This window comes from Passer montanus, unplaced genomic scaffold, assembly GCF_014805655.1.
Source record: "Passer montanus isolate IOZ18808 unplaced genomic scaffold, ASM1480565v1 scaffold91, whole genome shotgun sequence".
NCBI classification, from domain to species: domain Eukaryota; kingdom Metazoa; phylum Chordata; class Aves; order Passeriformes; family Passeridae; genus Passer; species Passer montanus.
Window position 1 is genome coordinate 176,673 of NW_024374479.1, and position 21,446 is coordinate 198,118.

At 40.7% G+C, this 21,446-nt stretch overlaps 1 protein-coding gene across 6 annotated transcripts in view; it reads left to right on the plus strand.

The window, feature by feature from the left end:
• MCTP1 (multiple C2 and transmembrane domain containing 1) overlaps positions 1-21,446 on the plus strand; it is a 215,445-nt gene that overhangs the window by 137,275 nt on the left and 56,724 nt on the right. The window contains exons 16-17 of one of the 6 annotated variants that reach the window (XM_039695681.1): positions 10,557-10,675; positions 12,205-12,327. The exons of 4 other annotated variants lie outside the window; for them this stretch is intronic. In XM_039695681.1, the coding sequence (XP_039551615.1) occupies positions 10,557-10,670 (114 nt within the window). In that variant the 3' untranslated portion in view covers positions 10,671-10,675; positions 12,205-12,327. Of the gene's footprint in view, positions 1-10,556; positions 10,676-12,204; positions 12,328-21,446 lie in introns of those variants that run through there. One more of the 6 variants, XM_039695682.1, reaches the window with a different exon arrangement.

Below are 21,446 nucleotides of genomic sequence, written 5' to 3' on the forward strand. Positions count from 1 at the left end.
GGTGTGGTGGTTTTAGAGTGGGATGTTAACACTGCTCTGTTTTTTGCTTTCTGTTGTGTATATATATACATATACAGAGAGAGAGAGAGATAGCTATTCATATATACATATAAATAGCTGGATCCTATCTAGTTAATTTTGCCTTCATAAACAAAAGGTTTCTTTAACCCATCTGCATTGTGAAGGCTATTAACCAAGAACCCCTACTGTAAAATATTCACCTATTTGAAAAACAGCACACAGATGGGCTTGGAAACATCACAGATCTTACAGGTTCTTATGTGAAAGGCTTTTCTTATACCACTGTGTCTTGGTTTAAAAGACAGATGTCTCCCAAGGAAGGCAGAAACCTTCTTCAAATGGAAAGAAGACCCTTCCCTCCAAATTACTATAACTTTGAAAATCACAGGACTTCCAGGCAAAAAGATAAGAAAAGAAATAACAGTTCCTTACTAGAAAAAAAAAAAAAAATAGAGCAAACAAGAACACAGTAACAGAGGCTTCCCACGCGTTGAGCGCTATTTTTCCATGCTGGTGTAGTTGTGAGCATGGCTGGCAGGCTGTGTTGGTGGCTCGGGCGAGGCGGAGGTGCTGCAGTATTCTAGGGCGAGCATGGACCCTCCTCAGAGTCCCTCCTCAGAGACTCTGACAAGAGGGAGAAGGGGGAGTGATTCCCCTGAAACTCCCACAGGCAGCAACTGGTTTTGGCACTACCAAGTAGCAGCAGGGAGAAGCAGAGAAAGCAGGCAGATTCTATCGGAGTGCTGAATTGCAGCACAGCAAAGTCACGGAGCCAAATACATAAAACCCCCAATAGTGACCACTCTGCTCGATGCCCAAACAAGCAGAAAGAAGGGAACCCTAATCCCCAGCCAAGTCTTGGATCAGCCCCAACACCTCTCGCAGCATTATGCTGCAGTTCCCAAAAAAAAACCCCAGTGGGAGAGCCTATCCCCAGCCAAATTTGCCAGACCACAAAAGGAATGCCAGAGGGTTACCTGGGACGGTTTGCGGCAGTGTGACATAAGCAACCTGCCAGACCTCTCCATGCCTACATTTATTCTGCCACTCACCTTGCCACAGAGGCTTTACCCTATTGGCCTGCATAATGGGGTGATGGCTGCTGGCTGTCCTTCTGGTTTGCGTGGAGCCAGAATGACCATGACATCTGTCAGTTGCGCTGCTGTGTTACCGACCTTTCCCTCTCACTGCAGGTGCTGCTGCTGGGGAGTTTCCCTTGCCTCTGCAGCAGGTATCTGGGCAGCATCCCTTCCCTCTGGGGCAGATTTTAGGGTAGCTACCCAAGACAACTTCACCCTCTCTCTAAATACTAAATGGACCATGTTGAATAAACTTAGCAAAAACATCATCAAAAACATGGTATCTTTAGCATTGGGGGGGAATTTAAACCCTTCCAAAGCTCTTGTGCTTGGCCTGAAAAGGTGGGTGAAAGACATACCCCCTGCATTCCAAACAGGAGGAATTTACCATTATTAGCTAACCCCCAATGCCAGCATCTTAGGCTGTGGTAGTTAGATAGCCACATACGCACAGTCCAGAAGATGTTTACAAGCATTGAATTACTCACCCAACTGACCCATTCTACAAACTTGATAACAGTTACCATGGCATTAGTTTTAGGGCTAGTGTTTAGATAGTGATTCGCAAATGGAAAAAAACCATGACCATGATCATCTGCCAACTGAACTGCGGTAAGCTGGACCATGGTGATGCCTAATGAGGTTTCTGTAACCCAAACACAAATGGGTTACCCAAGAGCTGTTATCCTCTTTTCATCCTTTCCTCTCGAGCCACACAATAGGCACCGATTAATTTCTTGGTTTAAAAGACAAATGTCTACCAAGGAACGTTCCTGGAATGGAGAGAAGACCCTTCCCTCTGAATTATTGTAACTTCAGAAATTATGGAGCTTTCCAGCAAAAATGTAGAAAACAAGAATAACAGTTCTTTACCAGGCTATGTATGTATGTATGTAAGAGAACGGAGCGAGCAGCAAAATATCAGCAGTTTTCCAAGCGGTTCGTGCGGCTTTTCCCCTTCGCCGTGGTGATTCCCGCGGCCGCCGGCAGGGGGCGCTCGCGGGGCCCGCGGGCTCGGCCCAGCGGACGGGGAGGAAGGAAAATGGCGCCTCTCGCACCCTGCCGGGCAGTGCCCGACCGCGGCACCGCAGGAGCCGGGGAAGGCAGGCAGGTGCGACCCTAGTGCCGAGTTGCGGCGCTGCAATATCTCTGGCCAAGCACACACCCTCTGCAGCACACCCGACCGATGTCCCCAGTCCCCCCGCGGAAGGGAGCAAGGACAAACCCACACCGAGAGAAGCCTCGGGCAGAGCAGGGAACCTTTCAGGCGGTGTGCGCGTCCTCCCGAACTGCGAGGGCGAATAGGGATGCCCGCTTCCCCCACTGCCTCCACACACAAGGTCTCTCCTTGCGAGTCTTAAACATTAAGTAACAATCTTCGGGCCTCTGTGATCTGGGATACCTTGTCCTTATGAGACGCCCCCAAGACACGTGTATGTTGAAGGACACACTTTTTATTTAAGGAGGGTTGGCAGTAATCAGATTTTTTTTCAGTAGATTTTTTTTTAAAAGTCTTACTTGTTAAGTAGTCTTGTCTCCTTCTGCCTTTACCAGAAATGCACAGGGTACCATCACATTTGCTGGGGTCTCAAGCCTGAAGTCAATGCCAGGCTCCTTGACTGTACTGTTGGCAAGACAGCAGACTCAGTGTCACATCCTGAGCACAGTGTTGCTGAACCAAAGACAGGTGCTGGAGACTAGCTGTCACTGCCTCAAACTGTAGCCATGCCTCTGTAGCCATTCTTTTTTGAAGGTGCAGAGGCCACCGCCAGCTGAGCACATTCTAAAAGTGCTACAGATAATACCTCAGTTTTCTTTGGATGAGTTCTGTGACCCCTCCTCAATATTCTTGCTTTGCAGTCTGGCTAAAACGTTTTGTGGGGTGTGTACGCAATCTTCAACTGCTTTTTCCCAATCATATATATTTTATTACTCTTCAGTAGTATCTATGTACTGTCAATGGAACAACTAAACTCATGTTAGCAGGCCAGAAATGTGTGAAATCTCTGGAGTAATTTAAATTACTATTTAAGAGTAATAAAGACTCATAAGACATGTAGCTGTGAACATTTGGAGATATGCTTTCTTGTCCTACTTTTGATATGAGTAGTTATTTTCCTTGTGTTTGAGTGTCCGTGTGTGTGTGTGTGCGTGTGTGTGTTAAGAAAGTATAAATTATGAAATGGCATCATGCTTTCTTTTATTACAAAATAGAAAGAAAAAGAGGATTAATTTTGGGGGAAAAAGAAGAAGAGGAAAGGAAAGACATGCTAAATTGTTTCAGGTCAAGTTGTTTTCACACGTAGCTAGATTGTATAATTTTTTTAAAATACAAATCACATGCAGTAATGCCTACGTTTCCTACCAGAATTTTAAGTCACAATAACTTCTACCTCAGCAGCCAGCTTTGTTGGTAAAAGACACACTCTATTTACACAAGTTAAGTTATTAGGTTAAAAAAAAATTTTGAATGTAACTTGAAGCAGAAGCTATTAGTATAGTCTTTGTCAAAAGCAGCTTCAAAATCAAGAAAAGTACCTTTTGGTTATTTTTCATAAAAGAAGCATTGACATCTTTATGCTGCCTTGTTATTCACTAAGCCATCAAGTGAATCTGGGCCTGTTTATATCACAACTAGTTTAATTTTATATAACTTTTTTCTTTCTTCTCAGTCTGAACATTCAAAAAGCCCTTTCTTTTCCAAATCTAAGCAGTGCAAGACTGTCATGGTTTGAGGTTGGCACAATGCCAGTGTCCCCCATGAAAATACTCTTTCCTTAGTGGCTTCTGTGAGATGTGATCAGGAACAGAGCAAAACAGGCTCCATCTTAGGAATAAAGGAAACAAACTTTATTAACTACAACATCTAAAAAGGAACAGACACAAAACTAAGAATGAAAACCCTCCAAATACATTCCTCCTCCTCCCCCACATTTCCTCCACAGTATGAAATAACACCATAGATTTCCACACTGTCACCATCTCTCAGATAATCAATTTTCAGTCCATCACCACCCCTCAAATAATCAACTCTCTAGTCCATCAGGGAGAGAGGAATCCCCCCTTGTACCACAGGCTTCCCCGAGAAACACAGTTGAAACCTCCTGTGTTTCCATGTCACTCGTGGCACTGCCCGGAGAACATCGGCCCTCGTGACTTCTCCCCCTCCATGTCCAGTGCTCTCACCACTGCACATGGACCAGAACTGCTTTTAGGGTTCCCCTTTTGAGGATGTCCCACCCAGTTCCAAAAGCAGCAGTCTCTCAACTTCGGGACACCAGTCCCCAACAAATTTACTCCCTGGGACCTCGTGAACAGAGATCTTCCTCTTCCTGAAGACAGAGGGCATCCCACACCCTCCTCAGCCGTCTCTGTTCTTGCCACTGCTTCACCATGCTCTCTCTGGCTTCAAGGCATTGCCTCCCCCTAAATGCAGTCTCTGTGGCACAGGAAAAACACGGGTCTGTCCATGGCCATACAAGAAAGAGTCCAGCCCAAGGCCACTCCATCATCTCCTCCCACCTAGGATTCTTCTCACCTCTTTTGACATCTCCCACTCGTACTCCCTTTCATCACGCTTGCCCACTGCTTCATCTCTCTCTCCTCATTCAGATTCAGGAGGACCAGTACTTGTAAAGTTTCCATTATTCTAGACAGGGGTTAAAATCTTCGCCTCTGTCTGCCCAGAACTCCCACAGTGGCCGGGCACCTTCTCTCGCTGCATCCCCCACTTCTCCTTCTGGCCGGCCGTGCTGCCAGTCCATGATACGGAATTTCAAGGCAGCACAGGCACTGGCTCTCTCTCTATCTCCCGGGGGGTTGGGGCCTGATGCTTCTCAGGGCTCCTCCACCCTTCCATCCTGCAAGGCCTTCACCCCCCTCCTCTGCCCGAGGCTCCGGCCTCCCTCACCCGGCCGCATGGCTTCCCTCTCCCAGCCATTCCCAGCTGGGCAGGGGAGCTCTGAGCTCCTTCACAGACCGGGACGGAGAGAGAGTTCTCCTGGGAGTTCTTGCTTTTAACCCCCTGTGTTCTCAGAGGCAGTCTATACCTTTACTGGCCAAACCAGGTGCCAATATTCAAAGCCAAGCACTGATTGGTTTGACCACAACCTCCCAAAAACCTCACTTCCTTCTTAACCTACGAAAAAGACCTAAATCAATCCTAAGTGGCTACCATTTTTCACAGTGTGGTGTATGGCTGTGTGTTAATTTATTCCCTGATGTATGGGCATAGTGTTTCTGATAACTTTCAGTATGCATAGTTGTGTTTATTTTCATATACTGAGGCAAATTCTCAATATGTCTTCAAATTAGCTTCTTGCAGGTGTTTTTTCCTGAGTTAATCCTGACAGACTCTCCCTGCCAGATATGCCTATTTTCAAGAGCAGGAGAACACTACACATGCAGGAACCTCTGTGCTTGGGGCTGTATGCAAATTTAATGCCCAGCTCATGTCTGTTTCTCTTACATGGATGACAGATATTTTAACAATAACTTTTGCACTTCCCCATGGAAATCTCATTGTTTTGCTGTACATATGTGAGCACACGTGCATTTACTTTCTGTATGTGTTTGAATATGATACTGGCATATACACACCTATACTTATAAATAAATACGTGTAAGCCCTTTCTGTATATTTGTATGTAGTTAAAATGAGTGAGAAATCTTGTATCAAGAATGAGTTGTCAAACAGCTCTTTATCAGAGATGTAGCTAGATCCCAGAGAGACTTCCCTGATACTACAAAACATAGAGGGTGGAAAATGTGCTAAACAAGAAATTGACACTGAAAATAATTCTGCAGCATTTGGGGTTTCATGCAAAAAGCAAGTGCATAGGAAATAAACTTTTGGTTTCTGATGTTTGAAGCACATACAGTCAGAATAAATTATATTCCAGCAATTGCATATAGAACTTTCTCCAGGTATGTGACAATTTCCATGACTTACATGAATTATCTCTGCTGCCACAATTTTGAAAGAGCTGGGAGTAGCTGAAGAGCTATTAGCTGTTTTTTGCTTTTTAAGGGCAGTAGCCATAGTGTACTTGGCTACTTGGACACCAACATCTGTATGTAAGCACTGAAAATAAAAATTGCCTTGTCTGGCAGGGGTGCAGCAGAGCGTAGCAGCATTCACTCCCTTCTTACTCTGTGTGTGCTTTTATGTGTGCAGAAATGTCTCTTTCTGAAAGGAATTACCCAAGGAGGAGATTCCATCCTTGTCGCAAATGGGACATGGGAGATGTACCTTTTTCCCAGTCTGCAAAACCAGCTTTCACTTATGCTGGTTTATATGTTTAAAGTTAGGTTGTACAAAAGTCACTCTTCAAAAGAACTTTGAAAAAGAAATTCCAGAAATATTAATAGAGGTGTTAAAGATATTTTAATACCGGAAATTCATGCAGACAGTAAATAGTATTTTACTGTTTTTTTAAACAAGGATTGTTTTTCTTTAGAAATCATGGATCAGTATGCTAAAGTTGTGTTTCAATAAATCTTTTCTTCTCTACTAGTCATCATTCACAATGCATTTGGGGGGCTTAAAAAGGCATCATTATAGGCAAACTATTTTTTATTTTAATGTACTACTGGAAAACTCATTCTGCTCCTTTTTTCTGCTTGAGATGGGAATAACAATTTCATGTTAGTGGTTTGCAGAAGAAAAACAACAGAAGACACCCACCTACTTAAGTATTCAAAGACTGACATCACAGTTCAACTTCTGTAATACTAAAAGTTATATATTCTAGTATAAAAGTACACTACAGAAGTAATTCGAACAATTGTCTTTTTATTCTTAGAACCAAAATTGCTGTTTGTACAGAGAAATATAACTAAACCTGTATGTAGATGCTGTATATATATATGTGTGTGTGTGTGTATGTGTATGTATATGTTTTTTATATATATATATATCTAAAACATATATGATATATACATACATATATATATATATGTAAAATAATTTTTTTTCTTTACCTTCTGACACTACTTGCTCTGGAATTATATTAAAGATAAAGACAGTATCCCGTAATTGAGGTATATTTAATATAAGATGTTATATGTCAGCAAGTTTAATGTTGTTTCACATACAATGAATACTATGTAATAGGATTGAACATTATGTGGTACAGTGACAGGAATGAAAGAGTAGCTTAGAAAGAAGTTATATAATTATCTGGTGAGGTTTTGACACTGCCATTGTTTTTTGACTTTATGTGTTGATCAGTTTTAGAACATAAGGAGTACACACAGCTTTCCAAAACATCTTTTAGTTCATCATATTTTTATATTTACTGGTGTTACTTCTCTTTTTTGTTTCATGAGATGCCTTCTTTTGTTTCAGATTTTATTTCTTCTCTTACTTACTTGTGAGGGACTTATTAATGTTAGAGTCAAATTGTCTCAACGTTGGATTTTATTCCGAACTGTTGTTCAAAAATCTGTTGTTTAAATGGAAAATTACTGGAAGATGTGCACATGCTTTAGCAGCAACAGCTCATGCACATGCAAGGACCTGTGACTGGTGCAGAGGGAGGAGGGTGAACAGGGGCTGTGTCTCTTGGCAATCTACCCTATCAAGGGGTGGAGAGGAGCTCTGTCTCTAGGAGGACTACCCCAGGGTGCCTCTTGGGCTGGAGAAAGCCTTTAAAATCTTTGTCACTGGGAGGACTTTTCTGGGCCACTCTCCCTGAGGGCAGAGAGAACTCCTTCCTGCTTTTAGGGGTGCTTCTCCAGATGAGCCAATGATTTCCTTGGGCAATTGGACTGTGGGCGAGGCTGTGCAGTATATAAAAAATCGTGGAGTGCATCACCCTGGCCCCAGGCCTTGCCTTCTCTTGGTCCCTCCTTGCTGGCCCTTCTTCCCAGCCTTTGCTGTCACAATGCTGCTGCCCTTGGCCCTTGGCCCTTGCCTCTTGCCCTTGCTCGTCCGTCTGTAGCCTGTCTCTTCCAGGAGGTACAGTCCTTCAGGCACAGCCTGGGTCCCTTCCCTGGGTATTGAAGTATTCTGGTGTGGGGTCCTCCGTGGTGGATATTTGCTCCACTGTGGACTTCCACGGACTTAAAAGACAGCCTGCCTCACAACTGGCTGCATGGGAAGTTTTGCTCATACATACATACATATATATATATACTGGAGTACCTGTTCCTCATGCTTTTTCATGTACCTGGGTGTTTGCAGAGTATATTTACATGTACTTATATATATTCATATTCTCACTCTTCTCTCTCACTGTAGTTGTACAGTTTTCTTCTTCACATTCTTAAGGACAATATCCCAGAGATGCTGCCATCATGACTGATGGGCTCAGTCTTGGCCAGCAGTGAGTCCTTCTTCGAGCCAGGTGGCATTGACTCAGTTAGACAAAAGGGAAACTTCTGGCAGCATGTCACAGAAGCTACACCTGCAGTCCCCCACTAACAAAACCTCTTCACACGAAAGCAGTACAATGTGTCTATCTGGCTGTCATCTTCTATAGATTTTTTTTTCCCCAGCAGCCTTGATGCTCTGTCCTGAAGCACCAAGAACTGCAAATGGTCCCAGGTCGAGGAGATCCACATACAGGAGCTGCTAACTAGGAAATCCCATGTATTTTTATTCTCCTCTCCAGGCAAAGGATAGGAATAAGGATCCTGATTTGAAGCTAGAACTTGTTTGGTAAGGAAGGATAGTGTTGTTAAGGTTGAGTGAGAATTAGTGAGAAGGCTAACAATGCAGATATCCTTGTTGGAGTCTTACAGACTAGCCAGCCAGGATGAAGAGGCAGGTGAACTGGTAACTAAGCAGCTGACTGGTAATTCACAATTTCCAGCCCTTTTCTTGTGGAAGACTTTAGCTCGCCAGATATTTGTTGGAAACTCAACACAGCAGAAAGGAGGCAGTCTGGGAGGCTCCTGGTTTATGTGGAAGAGAACTTTCTGTCACAGCTGGTAAGGGAACCTACCAGGTGTGGTGCTTGCTGCTTATAAGACTTGCTGCTTATAAACTGAAAGTGGTGGGTGATGAAGTGGTCAGAATGCCCATCCTGAGTGTCACAACCATAAAATTATAGAGGTTTTGATTCTTGATGAAGTAAGGAGTGGGGTTAACCCAGCTCCTACCTGTTCAGGACACAGAGAGTCCCTTAGGAAACAGTCCTTGATGATAAAGGGATCAAGAAGGGTCGAATCTTAAAAGCACAGGAGCATGCTCTATTGTTGAAAGACAAGCCATCAGGGAAGAAGACTGGTCTGACTTTTGCTGGAACTTGGGGTAAAAGAGTTTATGACCTTTGGAAGAAGGAGCAGGAAACCCAGGAAAAGTACAAGGATGTATAGAGAAAAAATCAGAGGCAAAAGCTCAGCTAGAAATCAACCTGGCCACTGCTGTGAAAAATAATAAAAGTACTTTTATAATAAATGAGCAACAAAGGGATGTCCAAGGAAAATCTTCATCCTGTATTGAACATGGAGGGGAACTTCGTCACCAAGGATGATGGAAAGGCTGAGGTACTTAATGCCTTCTTTGCATCAGTGTTTAACATAAAGACCTGTTATCCTCAGGACAGCCAGTTCCCTGCACTGATAAACAGGGACAGGGAGCAGAACAGACCCCCTGCAATGCAGGAGGTAGTAGTGACATGCTGTGGTGCTTAGACATTCACAAGTCTGTGGGGATGAATGGGATTCACCAAAGGACACTGTGAGATCTGGCAGGAGCGCTTGCTACGCCACTCTTCGTCATTTATCATGAGTTCTGGTTAACTAGGGAGGTCCCAGACAACTGGAGGTTGGCCAATGTAGTGCCCACCTGCAAGAAGGGTTGGAAGGAGGGTTCAGGGCTAGAGGGCTGTAGCCTGACTTTGGTGTTTCAGACGGTTATGGAACAGATGTCTTGAGTGCTGTCATGCATCACATATAGGACAACCAGGGGATCAGGCCCAGCCAGCATGGTTTGATCCTGCTTGATCAAGCTAATCTCCTTTTACTATGAGGTTACCAACCTAGTGGATGATGAACGACTGTGGATGTTGTCTGCCTTGGACTTCAGTCACCCACAGCATTCTTCTGGGGAAGCTGTGTGCTAGGTGACCCAAAAAATGTGTATTCCATATTTCCTCTACATTAATCCATGTAGCCTGTTTTTACTGTCACTTTAAGATTCAGCAACTCAGCAAACCAAACTTGGGTGTTTTACACTGGGTTCACAGAAGGGGGAATTGGGGATCCCTTTAAAAACTAGAAACAAATGTGTGTGGAGCTCTTCTTCTGTTGTCTTCTGGCTATCTATGGATTGGCATGGGGCAGATCTCTGAGTCACAACCAAGAAGCTACATTTTGCCATCCAAAACTTCTCCACAGTGAATTTTGCAACAACTTTTCACTGCTGCTGCTTTGTGCTGTGCTGTTTGGTGAAGTAGTTTTCTTTTGTTCTCCCGGGGCTTTGGAATCTCACAATACCTTTCTCTCCAGCTGCCACACCAAACCAGGACAGATCAAACCCACTGCACGAGTTCCAGCCGCTGCCTGCAGCTGCTGTGCTGTGCCGGGAAGTTCAACCATCTCTCCGTGAGTTCCAGCCCCTGAGGGTGGTCAGTATTGCAGCATCTGGGAAGTTTCTTCCAGTGTCCCAGCAATGTTGATTTGTTTTGGACAAAAAATAGTATCTTGGTTGTTGCTGTTTTTCTTTTTAGTAAGCTTTTATTTTTTCACTTAGACCTTCCCACATTCATTTTTCCTTATTGATTAAAGGGGAATGGTTAAAACTAAAGGGAAAATAACTCACTTTTGAGTCACTCTTTTGTATAACTGTATTAAACTAAGGCAAGCTAGCAGCCCATGGCTTGGGCAAGTGCGCACTTCACTGGGTTAAGAACTGGGCCCAGAGTGTGGGGGTGAATGGTGCTGCAGTTGGTGGTCAGTCACTACTGGGAATCCCCAAGGCTCAGTGCTGGGTCCAGTCCTGCTGAGTGTCTTTATTGCTGGTGTGGACGAGGCGATTGAGTGTACCCTCAGTAAGTTTGCAGACAGCACTGAGCTGGGCAGGAGTGTTGTTCTGCTGGAGCATAGGCGGCCTCTGCAGAGTGATCTGGACAGGTTGGGTCAAGGGGCCCACGCTGCTGCTGTGAGGTTCCATAAGGCCAGTGCTGGTTCCTGCACTTGGATCACATCAACCCCATGCAGGACCACAGACTGGGGGAAGAGTGGCTGGAGAGTGGCCCAGGAGGAAAGGACCTGGGGATGCTGATTGACAGCTGGCTGAAGAGGAGCCAGAGCGTGCCCAGGTGGCCAAGAAGGCCAGGGGCATCCTGGTCTTTATCAGCAATAGTGTGGCCAGCAGGACCAGGGCAGTGATTGTCCCCCTGTGCAGTGGTGATTCCCCAGCTCAAGTCCTGTGTTCAGTTCTGGGCCCTCTACTTCAAGAAGGACATGGAGGTGTGGGAATATGTGTCCAAGAAGGGCAGCAGAGCTGGTGGAGGGTGTAGAGAGTAGGGCCATATGAGGGGCAGCTGAGGGAGCTGGGGTTGTTTAGCCTGGAGAAAAGGAGACTCGGGGGAGATGTTGTCACTCTCTACAACTACCTGAAAGGAGGGTGCAGCGAGATGGGGTTGGTCTCTTCTTGCAGTCAGTTAGTGATAGGATGAGAGCAGATGGCTTCAAGCTGTGCCAGGGAATGTTCATTTTGGACATCAGAAAGGATTTCTTTACTGAAAGGCTTGTTAAATACTGGAATGAGAGCAAATAGCCTCAAGCTGTGTCAGGGGAAGTTCAGTTGGACATTAGGAAGAATTTCTTTACTGAAAGGATGGTCGAGCACTGGAACAGGCTGCCTAGTAAAGGGATGGAGTCACCATCCCTGAATGTATTCAAAACAGGCTGGACCTGATAGTCCTGTGGTTTAGCTGACATGGTGGTTTTGGTCAAAGGTTAGACTATCATCTTTGAGGGAATAAGAGAAGGACATCCATCAGAGCTGATCAGAGGTCTGGTGAGAATGAGCAGAGGGGTAGAGGAGTCTATACCTGCTGGAATACGCTTGCCTGGAGAACAGGTAGTTGAATTCCTGAGTCTTGCAAAAAGCTTTCTTGAGCATCAGCAAAACATTTATCCCCCTCTCCAGATGCTGTTGTGAAGACATTGGCCAAGCAGTGCCATTTTGAGAGAGTTACCTCGAGTGGTAGACATGAGCTGCAGCTCTGAAGAGTCCAGGTCTGCTTACAAATCATCAATCTGCTTCAGTGTGACAGGTCAGTTCCACAGGACTTTACAGATTTATTGAAAACCCAGGTGAAGTTACTCCTGCCTTCCTCTCCTTGGTGTCACCCAAAGCTTGGGTGGAAGGGAGGTACCGGGGAATTGGGGAAGGAAGAGTGTCATTGAAAAGACAGTCCGCTAAAACCTCAAGTCTGCTCTATCTCTAATAAAAAATGCAAGGTTAGTAATTATGCTGTACATACCTGTGACTCTGAGAATCATAAGATCAAGCCTCCATCTTGAATTTTAAATGTAATTTTTATTTGGCCTTGCTAGAAACACAACAGTGAGTAGAGAGGTTTTTCACATGTGCATAAATCTCTAATGATGTTAATGATTCAGGGTTTGAGCAAGAAACTGTACTCCTTTGCCCTAAGGACAGTTTCTTGTTGCGTTTCAAAGACTTTTTATGATTAATGAATGCATTAAATCTTGCATAAAATTGAAAAAAATCTCTTTTAAGTTGTAGACAACTTAATAATGAGACCTCTCTAATAGAATAGACTATTCTCTAACAGAATATTTGGCTGTTTTGGTTTGACTGAAAGATCTTGAGACTTGAACAGAGTGTAAAAGTACAGAAGCCATATGTGTATAATTCCAGGTCTTGGATCCTGCTCATTTAAATTTATGAAATACATGTTTCCAGAGTTTGGTCCTTTAAAAGAGAACTCTCTTCTTCCTGCCATATGTAGCAAGTTTAAACACACATACAAAATCTGTACTTTTTAAAATACTGGTTGTGATCTCATTGATATGTTATTTTATACAAAAAAAAAGGGGGGGGGAAAAGGGAAAAAAACACCAACAAAACAAAGCAAAACCAAAACCAAACAAAGTTGAGAATATATCACTGGCTACTAATGATGATACACTATTCTGTAGGTAGCAGTAAAATACTCTGCATTTCCCTATTCACATTTTAAGGATGTGCATTGAAGTAAGAATCTATAAAATGTACTGCTCTTCTTCCCTGGTTAGTAAATGTTATTGATGATGGTCCTGACTCAAAAAATGCTTTTTACAGCTGTGGAACATTTCTATGTTAAAGTATGGCTAAACATGTTGGAGTGGCAATCAACTAAATAAATGAAATGTAATTCTGCTGAACAAAAAAACAGTGAAACATGAGGTATATTATATGAAACATCATATATTTGGAGACTACATTACTTCCTGCAAGTATGGAGAGAGGAATACAGCTTGGATTCTAGCATTTGCTGACTGGAAAGATAAACTATAAAAACCATACGATAGTTGCCAGGACACAGATCTCTGTGCTAAATATGATTTAATGTAGTTTGTAAAAATACAGATATAATTAAATTTATTATATAAAAACAACTGGTGTTTTCAGTAGCATGAAAATATACTTCTCCCTGCAGAAACATCACTCAATGAAAGCATCAGAAGACAGTTTCTAGGATCATAAGAAAGAAAAGATTTTTTGTTGTTGAATTTATTTATTTTGAAAAATAACATTGCATGTTATAGATTAAAAATTTTATTTCTCAATATATTTTACAAGAGTGAACGTTAAAATCAGATTTAAAAATACAAAAAAATGTTGGTAAGCTGTTTAATTATATGGTATAGTTTTTCTGTGTTTTGGATAGGTGATGCCCTAAACAACTTACTGCTGCTCACAGAACTTGCTGTTGCTTAAAAGTATATGATTCAAAAATGTTATCTTCTGAATATTGTTCACCTTTACTTCTCTTTCAGCCTTCACCGCTCTTGTCTTTTTCCAGCACTTATAGAAATGGTTACTTAACTTTAAACAAAATGTAAGGGGGCTTTCTATAGTTCTTAACACAAATAATTCAGTTTTGTTCGGTAAGTCTACTTCTGATACTCCTTTTTTTTTTCCTTTTCCATGAAGCACCTCTGGTTTTTCCAAGATGTCAGTTTTGTGCTTGCCCTCGTTAAACAGGTCAGTTATGTACACATTGGCAGAAACTTTTTAGGTGACTGAAAGTGCATCACACATTGTAAGGTGTGAAAAGTGTATTTGTTAACCAGGTATCTGACTCCATTTCTTGTACAACTCCCAGCAGTTCAGGATGTTGCTCTTGGAGGAAAGGCTGTATGAGTCTAATGTGATTTCTCAAATGCACCTGAGTGGAGCTTGGCAGAGCAGAGAAGTTTAGCAAAGGCATGAAGAAGTAAACTCAGCCAAAGACTGAGTGATGATACGCTAGTAAATATCATGATGATACACTAGTTATGTTATAAATTACATTTGTTTAATAATTCATAGCTGCTTCCACCGAATTGTGAAGAGACTGTTAATAGACGTCCTCCCATTCCTTTGTGCTGTGTTTTACAATAAAAAGAGACAAAAATGTACAAGATGTACATATTCATGAACTGCATTCTAACTTCTGCCTTCTCTTTATCTCACTGAAATATTTGGAATTTGCACTGTTTATGCTGCTAGCAGAAGTCATTGTGTTCTTTATAGTGCAATTTGTTAAATTTTACATAGAAGTATGTGAATATACTTTAGCTTTCTTGGGACCTGCTCCAGTCTACTGTAAAAAATTACCAGCTAAAAATGACCTTGGAGAGTTTTGTTTTGCATTTTGTTTAAAGAAAGCATTGCAGAATATAATTGCAGCTATCCTACTAGAGAACAAAAAATACTTGCTTGTCTCAATGACATCAGCCTGGGGACAGACTTATAAGTACAAGATTCGGGTTGTTCAAACACCTGGAGCTGCTTCACTCTGTGATCTAAACTTGTTATTTTCTGCTAAGTTCTCATTTCTGCAACCTACAATTGTACTGTGCACAGGGAAATTTAAAGACTTGGTAAATACTGAAGAAAAACATATAGCCTACATGCTAAAATGTAGATATGTCTGGCATCAAAGTTATTTCAAACAAATAATTGAGGGTGGAAAGCTGCAGGATGTTCATAGGGAAAAAGTCAAAGACTGTAAATAGACTAGAAGGAGTTGGTAACGTCAGCCCTGGATTAACATTAGAGTTGTTAATAGGAACAGGCACACACAGCTATAGATGACACAGCAGACATCTGCATCTGCAAACTCCGAGAACTGAAGTTTTGGAGGCAAAGTCTTGAGATCAATGAAGGAAAAATTTTTTTAAAATACAGTATGGACTTGGAGATCAAGTTACAATGAATGGCAAGCTAGCTGAAATTAATTACTGAAATTAATTTATTAATTAAAATTTATTTACAAATAAGTACATTAAAAGGTAGAAAAACATTTTCCTACACTGTGTGAACAAATTGCAGGTTATGTACTTAAGAGCTGGTCAGTGATAGAGGAACAAATCCTAGGCTTTTTATTTATTTGCTGTTATACAGTTATATTCCACTAATACTCCACACATCACAAAACAACATGATGAAGCAAGTCATAAATCATGAGTATGAAAATTAGCCTGGTGAGCTCACTGAGGTTGACTGATGGTCTTGAAAAGTTGAAATAATTTAATAATTAGACCTACTTGGACAGAGTTTCTTCAATATAATAAGGACATTACAATTCCAGTCTGTGAAATGAGACTTCAGCTTATGGAAGTGTCTCTCCATAGGGAAGCCAGTGTCTCTCTGTGTTCCAGACATACTGGTTGTTACCAAACTAAAACCCAGTATTTTTGCATTTTATTGCTGGAAATCACAGTCTGCTTTAACACCTTTAGCTACATGGTTTTAGTCTTCATTCATACAGTTTAAATTTTATTGCTGTTGCTTTTCACTCTGACTGTTGGTAAAGTGTCCATTTTCCTTCAACCAAAGGACTTAACTTTATCAAAGGTTGTGCTTCCTAATATCCTTTGGTCCTAATGGTCCTTATTTTGGTGGTGGTGATTATTAATGAATGAGTAGTAAGGAGGGCTTATATAGGTTTTCTGACATACCAATGAATCTGGGCACAATTTAAGCATTTGTGAAATTTATGTAGTTCATATTCACAATTCTTAAAGTAAGTGACTTACTTGTCATTTTAAAAAGTATTTTCTGCTTTGCTTTGGAAAAAGTAAGTCTGAAAGTTTTGTATTTTCCATTATTTGGGTAATGGTGACTGTTTCTACCCTATTAAAACTTTTGCTGTGTTTTCTTAAAATGTTAAATGATCTTCCTTCATCTGCAAAAGTGGATAGAAGATAAGGGAGGGAGCAGCTTAAGAAAAAGTTAATCTAATGCAGTATTGATGTACAGAAAACAGTATTTCTAACAACTTCCATACAGGTGTTTGGGGAGTATGTATGTTGTCTGAACTCTGGTACATATACAGTGAAGTATAATTAAGCTGAACAAGGTACCAAATATTTTTTCTCTATACCCAGTTTAATAACTTTTGATGGACAATTTAATGTTACAATCTTCAGGCTTTTGGGAGAAAAGGGGGCAGGTTCAAAGCCCATCAGCTTCTCATCAGGCAGTAAGAAAGGAAGGGGGCAATGATAATATTTTGTTCCTGGATTGTCTGAAGAAATTATATTTTTTAAATTGAATTGCAAGACATAGATGACAGAAAATTGATTCCCAAGTGAAGTGATAAAATGGCTACAAAATGAAGATAGATACATGTGAATATGTAGATCCCTGGTTGCATGTGGTCTTTTTCAGCACAACACAATTTAAAACTGTACAGAGCTCTTAAGATCATCAATTTATTGTGCATAAATACCTGTAGTTGTCTAGCATGATCTATGTTGAGATTTTACAATTCTCATAAAGTCAACACCTTAGATTTTTCTTCTGCAGTGATTATCTCTCTCTCACTGGAGATATTCAGGACTGTTTGGACACAGTTCTGTGCCACATGCTCTGGGATGACCCTACATGACTAGGGAGGTTGGACCAGATGACCCAGTGTGGTCCCTTCCAGACTTAACCATTCTGTGATTCTCTGAAAATCAATTCGGGGAGATCAAAAGCACTTTTTTACTTGGAAAAGAATATGTAGAGCAGTTTTTAGGTAATGTCACTTAGACAAAACATGGGCTGTTCAGTGAACAGTTGGGTATTGTTCAGAAAATGTGGTATTAAGATGGGATGGAGGTTCAGTGACCCTAATAGCCCCATTCTTAGATGTGCTTTTGATCTAGTGTACCCTAGCTGGTCATTGATGTCAGGTGTCAGTGCTCATAGGAATTTCTCATAGTCAATTCCTCATAGTTTGCCAGCATTTTAGCAGTCTGACAGAAAAAGTCCATCTTGAAATGGCCTGTGAATGACAGAAAGCTGTGTGTATGGGAATTACCTTAGTGAACTATATTTTGCCCTTTAATTTTATTGTCAATACTAACTACCCAGATATAATAATGCAGCTCAGAAACTCTTAAATGAAGGGCAAAAAATGACTCAAGAGATTCCACATTTTAAAAATATTTTTTGGTAGTATCATTTTTATTTCCACCTACCTTTTCTTATAGATAGAATAGCAACTGGTTACAGCACTACAATTTTTATATCTGTAATTCATGTGCTGTTTAAAGTGGCACTTCATTCATGCTCTGAGGTTTGCATTCTTGGAGTTGTTGAGATACTCAAAGTAAAGATTGTGGTACTTCCAAAAATTATTTTGAAACATCAGTTAGAAGTTGTAAGGAAAATAATTATTTGTAAGCAAATAATTAAATAAAATTTTCAGGATTTTAAATAAAACTTTTTTTTTTTGTGCTGACAGTCTTGTAGAGATGCAACATACATTGTGGTGTGATTGGATAGCAGTATCAGCACAAAGGTTGTTCTGGCTGTTAATGTGTTTCACTAACTGGGTGTTTTGATGCAGATCAAATGAGTCACATCTAGAATTGTCAGAATTGTTGCTTTAGTAACAAGTGGGTGCACTGCACATAGATAAAAGGAATAAGAATAAATAGAACCTTGGATTTGTTATACAGATTACAAGTATGGAAAACCTATGAGGAAAAATATCCTACCCTGTAAGTCCCTATGTTGTCTTTTTTTAATTTCACATATTGAAGCTAAACATTAAAATTATTCCACTTGTTAACAGTTTCAGAATGTATCACATTTTAATGTATTTCACAATTCATCATTAATATTTATTAAGCTTAACATTAGCCTTTTTGTTATTTTGTTCTCATCTAATGCTATCGTTTAATGAAATTTTCTTTTGGTATGTTCTTCTAGATACAGGACCCGAGTGCTCTAGCAAGTGCTAATATATGTCTTTCAATACATCAAAATACATGAAAAGCCCCATTTGGACGGGCATTAATTAATACTTCATCCATTCTGTTAAGTTCTTGATTTATTTGTCATGAATATATCTCTTTTTTCTCTTTTTACATGAAACAAATAGAAAGAATGCTAATAAAAATCTAAATTGAACTCAGTGAACTAAATCTAAAGTGAACTCAGTTCTTCTAACTCCAGCAAAGAGACAGACAATTCAAACAAATCCATGTTAGTTTCTGAGATAAAGGAAAATATCTTAGAGAATCAAAAATACTAATTATTCTGCATTTCTCAGACTCCCAAGACCTCATGCATTTAAAAAAGAGAACCAACACTAATCCAGGATTGAACTGAAAATCTGTCAAAATAAAGCAAGTGGGAATTTTATTGGGTTTTTTCTGGTTTTTTTTTTTTTTTTTTTTGGGGGGGGGGGGGGGTTTTTTTTTTTTTTTTTTTTGGGGGGGGGGGGGGGTTTTTTTTTTTTTTTTTTTTGGGGGGGGGGGGTTGGTTTGTTTTTGTTTTTGTTTGTTTGGGGTTTTTTTGGGTTTTTTTCGTTGTGGGTTTTTTTTTGTTTTTGGTTTTTTTACATGTTGCATGCTTTTATTATTTTCAAGTTATTTTTTTATGTGTACAGAAAAGCAGAGTAACAGATAATGTCTTTCAAACTCAAATCTTTCATACTGCACCTCCTCCTAGCACTCAGGTAATTGGAACTAAAATTGCAAGAGTGATAAGAAAAACTGCTGTAGTATCCTTTAGAGTAGGTTTAAAAGACATATTTCTTCCAGACTGAATGAATGCACTGAGTGAAGACACTGCATGTGGATTGGATTCCTAAATCTGAATGAAGGCACTGTATTTGGAGTGGATTCCTAAAAGTGTTTACATTAATGCTAGTGTATTTGAGATCTTTTGCATCTAAAAGAAATGCTTCCTTTCTAATCTTTTTATAAAAGTATTTTGCAAGATCACAGGGGTTGTGATTGCTAGAACTAACTACTCTCATAATGGAAGAAGCTAGTATCTCTCCAAAGTACAATACAAAGTAATTGCCGGTGTTTCATAGCATAAAACACCATGCAGGAGCCTTAAAACCTGCAGTCCTCAGTACACAGTCTGTATCAAGCAGATATATGGGTTCTGTCTTATTCTTTCTAGTCCTGTGGGAATACATCAAGGGACAAAACCTCAGGTAATAAAATTGTCATTTTAAGCTTAAATGGGAAATGGAAGATCCTGTGATTGGACTGCAGTATTTGGAGCTGTAGACAGTTGTGATTCTTTGTAATTGTATCAAAATGCTGTTCAGCCAACTTTTGTGTTTCCAGGGTAATCAAGAGATTGGTTATAAATACAAGGCAAGGATATAGATAATATGTAAATGGGGCTGTAAAGATGTCCTGCGAAAATGATCAGGGAAAGCCACAATTTGAGAAGGAGACTGCAGCATGAGTGTTGTGCCCTGTGCGGGACAATGGTAGTGGGAATGTCTGTGTTTTGCTTTATTCCCAACACATTACAGCTCATGGCTTTGGGTGCTACCAGGGCCAATACCTGGTCCACCGAACTCAGGCATTTCTGTGGAATTAACATTTTCTAGTTTTGTCATAAAGCTTTCAAACAGTAGTTCTTGCAGCCCTCCTTCATCATGTCCTCTGGTCTCTTCTGTACCTCAGGATGAGGTCAGTGTCCCCTGTGGGAATGATCCTTTTTTTTTCACATGGTCTTCCCTGCTAGCAGTCAAAACAGAAGTGGAAGGAAAAAAGGAGAAGAGTTGAGAAAAACGGGGATTAATGCTGTGAATGGGTGCAAACATAATTTTGTTAAAAATGAAAAGAGGTTGGGTGGAGGTAGATAAAAAGAAATCTGAAGTAATTGTCTGTAGAATATGGCCTTTCCACATAGGCATAAATCTTTCTCTTCATTCTATCAGAAGATAGCCAAATAGAGAATCTCGTTTCTTAATTAGAAAGGAAAATACTCATCAGGCACATCTCATCACTGGAAAGCTAATGATCCACAGCTGCTAGTCTGAAAGGGCAGGCTTTTCTTCTGAACAGTAGGAAGTGTTAATACTTTTGGGTAATACTTCTTTTTAAAATATAGTGTAGCTTGTAAAAGAATAGGATATTCAACATCCTATCTGAAATTAATTTTGAAGTGTTGTACATTAGGGATAGTGTCATGTGTCTTCCTGAATGATGATTTAATGCATGTGTCTCTCACTAAGAGTATAAACTGAAAATGACCAGTTCATGCCCTGTGACTCTGAAAACTTTGATCTCGTGGGAGAGATGAAAACAGCCCTTCCTTATATTCTTCTGTATATGAAATGGCAGTTGTATTAAACTGTAACCTTTGAGACTCACACTCATCTCTTAAAATAGCTTGTTTTAGTAGTGATAAGCATACTTTTTTACACACACACCCATTATTTTCTTGGAAGGTGTCATGTCAGATACAGTCCACTAGATGGGCAGACATGGGCAACTCTCAGAAGTGTTCTTTTTATACTTATTCATTAGCTTTTCTCGTTTGGTTTGTGTTAGGGACTTTTTGGCCTATACTTGCTTAATGGAAGCTTGGTTTATCTCTCTACCTTTCATGAAGGTTTGTACATATCACTTCCTTCTCTTTCACCTTTACGATTAGGCCTTTCATCCATAAGAACTGAGTCCTGGAGTTTTCCTGCTGTTCTGCACCAGATTTTGGGTTTGCTTGTGTTTACTTAAAAGTTTTGTCTGATACTGGAAATCTGCTTGTTTTCTCTCATACACATTTCATGAGTGCATTTCTTGTCTGGGAAGAATAATGAGGCCTTTTAGGTCAGAGGGCCATAACTGTGCTGGTCTCATGCAGCACACATTTCATTTGTGCTGCAATGTTTGTGTAGTACCTGGCTGAAACAATTGCCTGAAAGG